This window comes from Chaetura pelagica, unplaced genomic scaffold (genome assembly GCF_000747805.2).
Source record: "Chaetura pelagica isolate M959 unplaced genomic scaffold, ChaPel_1.0 scaffold120, whole genome shotgun sequence".
NCBI classification, from domain to species: Eukaryota; Metazoa; Chordata; class Aves; order Apodiformes; family Apodidae; genus Chaetura; species Chaetura pelagica.
This window is the reverse complement of record NW_009951952.1, coordinates 1,428,029-1,430,754: the sequence shown is the minus strand read 5'-3', so window position 1 is coordinate 1,430,754 and position 2,726 is coordinate 1,428,029. Positions and strand designations below refer to the sequence as shown.

Below are 2,726 nucleotides of genomic sequence, written 5' to 3'. Positions count from 1 at the left end.
ATAAGAGAATCTAGATACAGCAAAAAAAAAAGTACACCAAGTCTCAGTTTTCCTCCCAAAATTTACCCCTAAATGAACTCAACCACGCAGAGTATTAGGCTGACCATGCACAGAACAGCAAGCAGATAGGAATGACATGGGCTCATAAAGCACTTTTAGCATGCCCACACTTTCAAGAATTACAGTAAGAAACCATCTCAAGAATTCACGTCCCACTTGCTATTTCATAAACAAGAAAAGTGTGGGTGTGGGAGGAGACAGGAAAAGATCTAAGGGAATAAACTAACCTCACTCTCTCTTTTGAATCTCCAAATGTCTCTTTCAAGTTTGTCAAGTCAGGATAGTAAGTTGCAGGAGGGGCTATTACTTCTACCAAGCCAGAACTGATCTCTGTAGAAAACCTGTCAACAGAAACATCCTAAAGTCACATGAGAGATTCTGAATTCTGTGGACTTCTTCCTTCCATTCTGTTGGTACAGTTACTATGATGACTTATTCAACCAAAGCATGTAAAATGGAAGGAGCATATAAAAAAAATTCTGTTTTCCTTAGAATCTTCTTCAGAGCAATATAGCCTCTTGCCCAATAATCTCAATTCTAACTGGATTCTAAACACTTCTTTTGCCTTTCCTTTTTTTTAGAACCTAATGATATGGTTTTTTTCTCATATAGTTCTCTTTGAATATATGGAATACAAGGCCACAACACAGATGTCACAAATTTCCACTAATGTTAAACCAATTCCACCTGCTTATGTTATACCTAATAATTTTATCCCATTTCTTGCTTTACAATTTAACTGACTGAATCACTGCCCCTTTATTTGTCATCTATTACTGCATTGTTTGAAAGTCTAAACCCCCAAAAATGCATGATCTCATCTTTCCAGAATACTTTTTCTAACTTATCATAACCTGGTTTAGGAGAAAAAAAAACCACAAACAAGAAACCTAAAACCAAACCCACCAACAAGTTTAAAAGTTCCCCGTTAAAACTACAACTTACTCTTTTTCCAGGCTTGCAACAACACTGTTAACATAATCAAGATCAGTCTGGAAAACAAACAAACAAACATAAAATAGAATATTTAACAGCTTTGGAGCTGCACTTTAAAAGAAGCCAGTAAAATAAGTATTGGAGTTAGCTGTACTTGAAAATAAATATCAGAGTGTAAGATATTTGAGTAATACAGGAACACATGACACATGTCACTGTTTTATGTCTAATGGGAGAAGAAACAATTTTTTTGTAAACAGAGGGGTATTGTAATTGCCACATATTTGCTCTTAACAGAAAATTCTAATCAAATGTATTTCCTTGCAACCTCTCAAGCTCTTCATGGCAAAATGATCACTGAGTGTTCATGCTGGAAAAAAATCATATTACTGTTATATAATAATAATATGAAAACATTACCAAGGAAATATTACCAAGGAAAGCCTTCTGGAAAACAACACTGAACACACAAGAATTCATCTCCTAAACTTTGCATTGATATCATGGATGCCCACAGACAGCAACGAACAGGCTTTTTGCCTGACTAGAATTTTTTTTTTGCATCAGAGATTAAACTTCAGGAACTATGAATCCTTATCAATCACCCAGCTCTTACAGATGCATAGATTCTAAAAATTCCTCGCTGGTTAAAATATAAATCATGACAGTCTGAAAAAGTCTAGATCACCTCACTTGCCAGATTTGGCCAATTATTCAACCTATTCACTTGGTCATACAGATGCATTCCAGGAAAAGAGGGAAACGTGACTTAAACTCCTAATCTTTGTTATATTTACTAAACTAATATTTTGTGATACTGTTTATCAGTTTTCAAAAGAAAATGTACAGTTTATAAATCAACCCAGAAGCTGGTGGCTCAGGAGGATTCTGCAGAAATAGCTGCCTTTGAAATGCTGGAAACAAAGGAATAGTTCATACTTTTCCTGATGAATTTGTAATGCAGATTATCATTAAAGGATTATACACACAGAGAATAAATCCCTCCCAAGCATTCCTATAGAAGTACTAATCTTGTTTGATAAAAGTGCTTACCCTTTGATCTTAAAAATCACCATTCCTATTTTTAAAGATTTATTTTTATAAACCCAACGTAATGCCAGTGACGCACACTTTTCCAAAAAGGACAACAGTGGGTTTCTTCAAATCAGGCTCTAATTACTACAAGAACATGTGAGTAGGAAGCGTTTGTCACCAATTTTTCATACACATTTTGTTCATAAGTGCTGGACAGACATTCTAATGAGCAGATAAGGTGTTCACAATTTAAAACTCATCCCGCAGCGAGTTCCCTACAAGCAGACTCACAGGTCCATAGCAATTTGATATATCACTGAGTCTTTAAATCTTTAAATACACCTGTGGATTGTTCACAGGTTATTCCTGGAATGGAGCTTAAGACATAACTTTTTCCACTGTGTATAACAGTTGCCAATCAGTGATCTAGTGACTACCTAAAAATTATTTCAGTATAACTACGCTTACCTGAGACATTTCTTTTTTCTTTTAAACCTTTTATACATTAAAAATACAGAAATTGATGTTTAATTGGCATAGGAAAGAGACAGACAACTTGAATCTGCAGCTGCCATGCCAAACTTTTATTACCCCATCTAACATTAATAACACAAATACTTGTTAAACAGTCCACATTGTGACTGCAGACAAAAATGCAAGATGTATATTTTTATGCATATATATTAAAAATATAT

The 2,726-nt window shown here is 34.6% G+C and overlaps 1 protein-coding gene across 1 annotated transcript in view; it reads right to left on the bottom strand.

Annotated features, from left to right (window-relative positions):
• MGAT4A (mannosyl (alpha-1,3-)-glycoprotein beta-1,4-N-acetylglucosaminyltransferase, isozyme A) overlaps positions 1-2,726 on the bottom strand; it is a 79,228-nt gene that overhangs the window by 31,563 nt on the left and 44,939 nt on the right. The window contains exons 5-6 of the mRNA XM_009998670.1: positions 1,006-1,052; positions 288-401 (exon numbers count right to left, since the gene is read on the bottom strand). Of these exons, the coding sequence (XP_009996972.1) occupies positions 288-401; positions 1,006-1,052 (161 nt within the window). The remainder of the gene's footprint in view (positions 1-287; positions 402-1,005; positions 1,053-2,726) is intronic.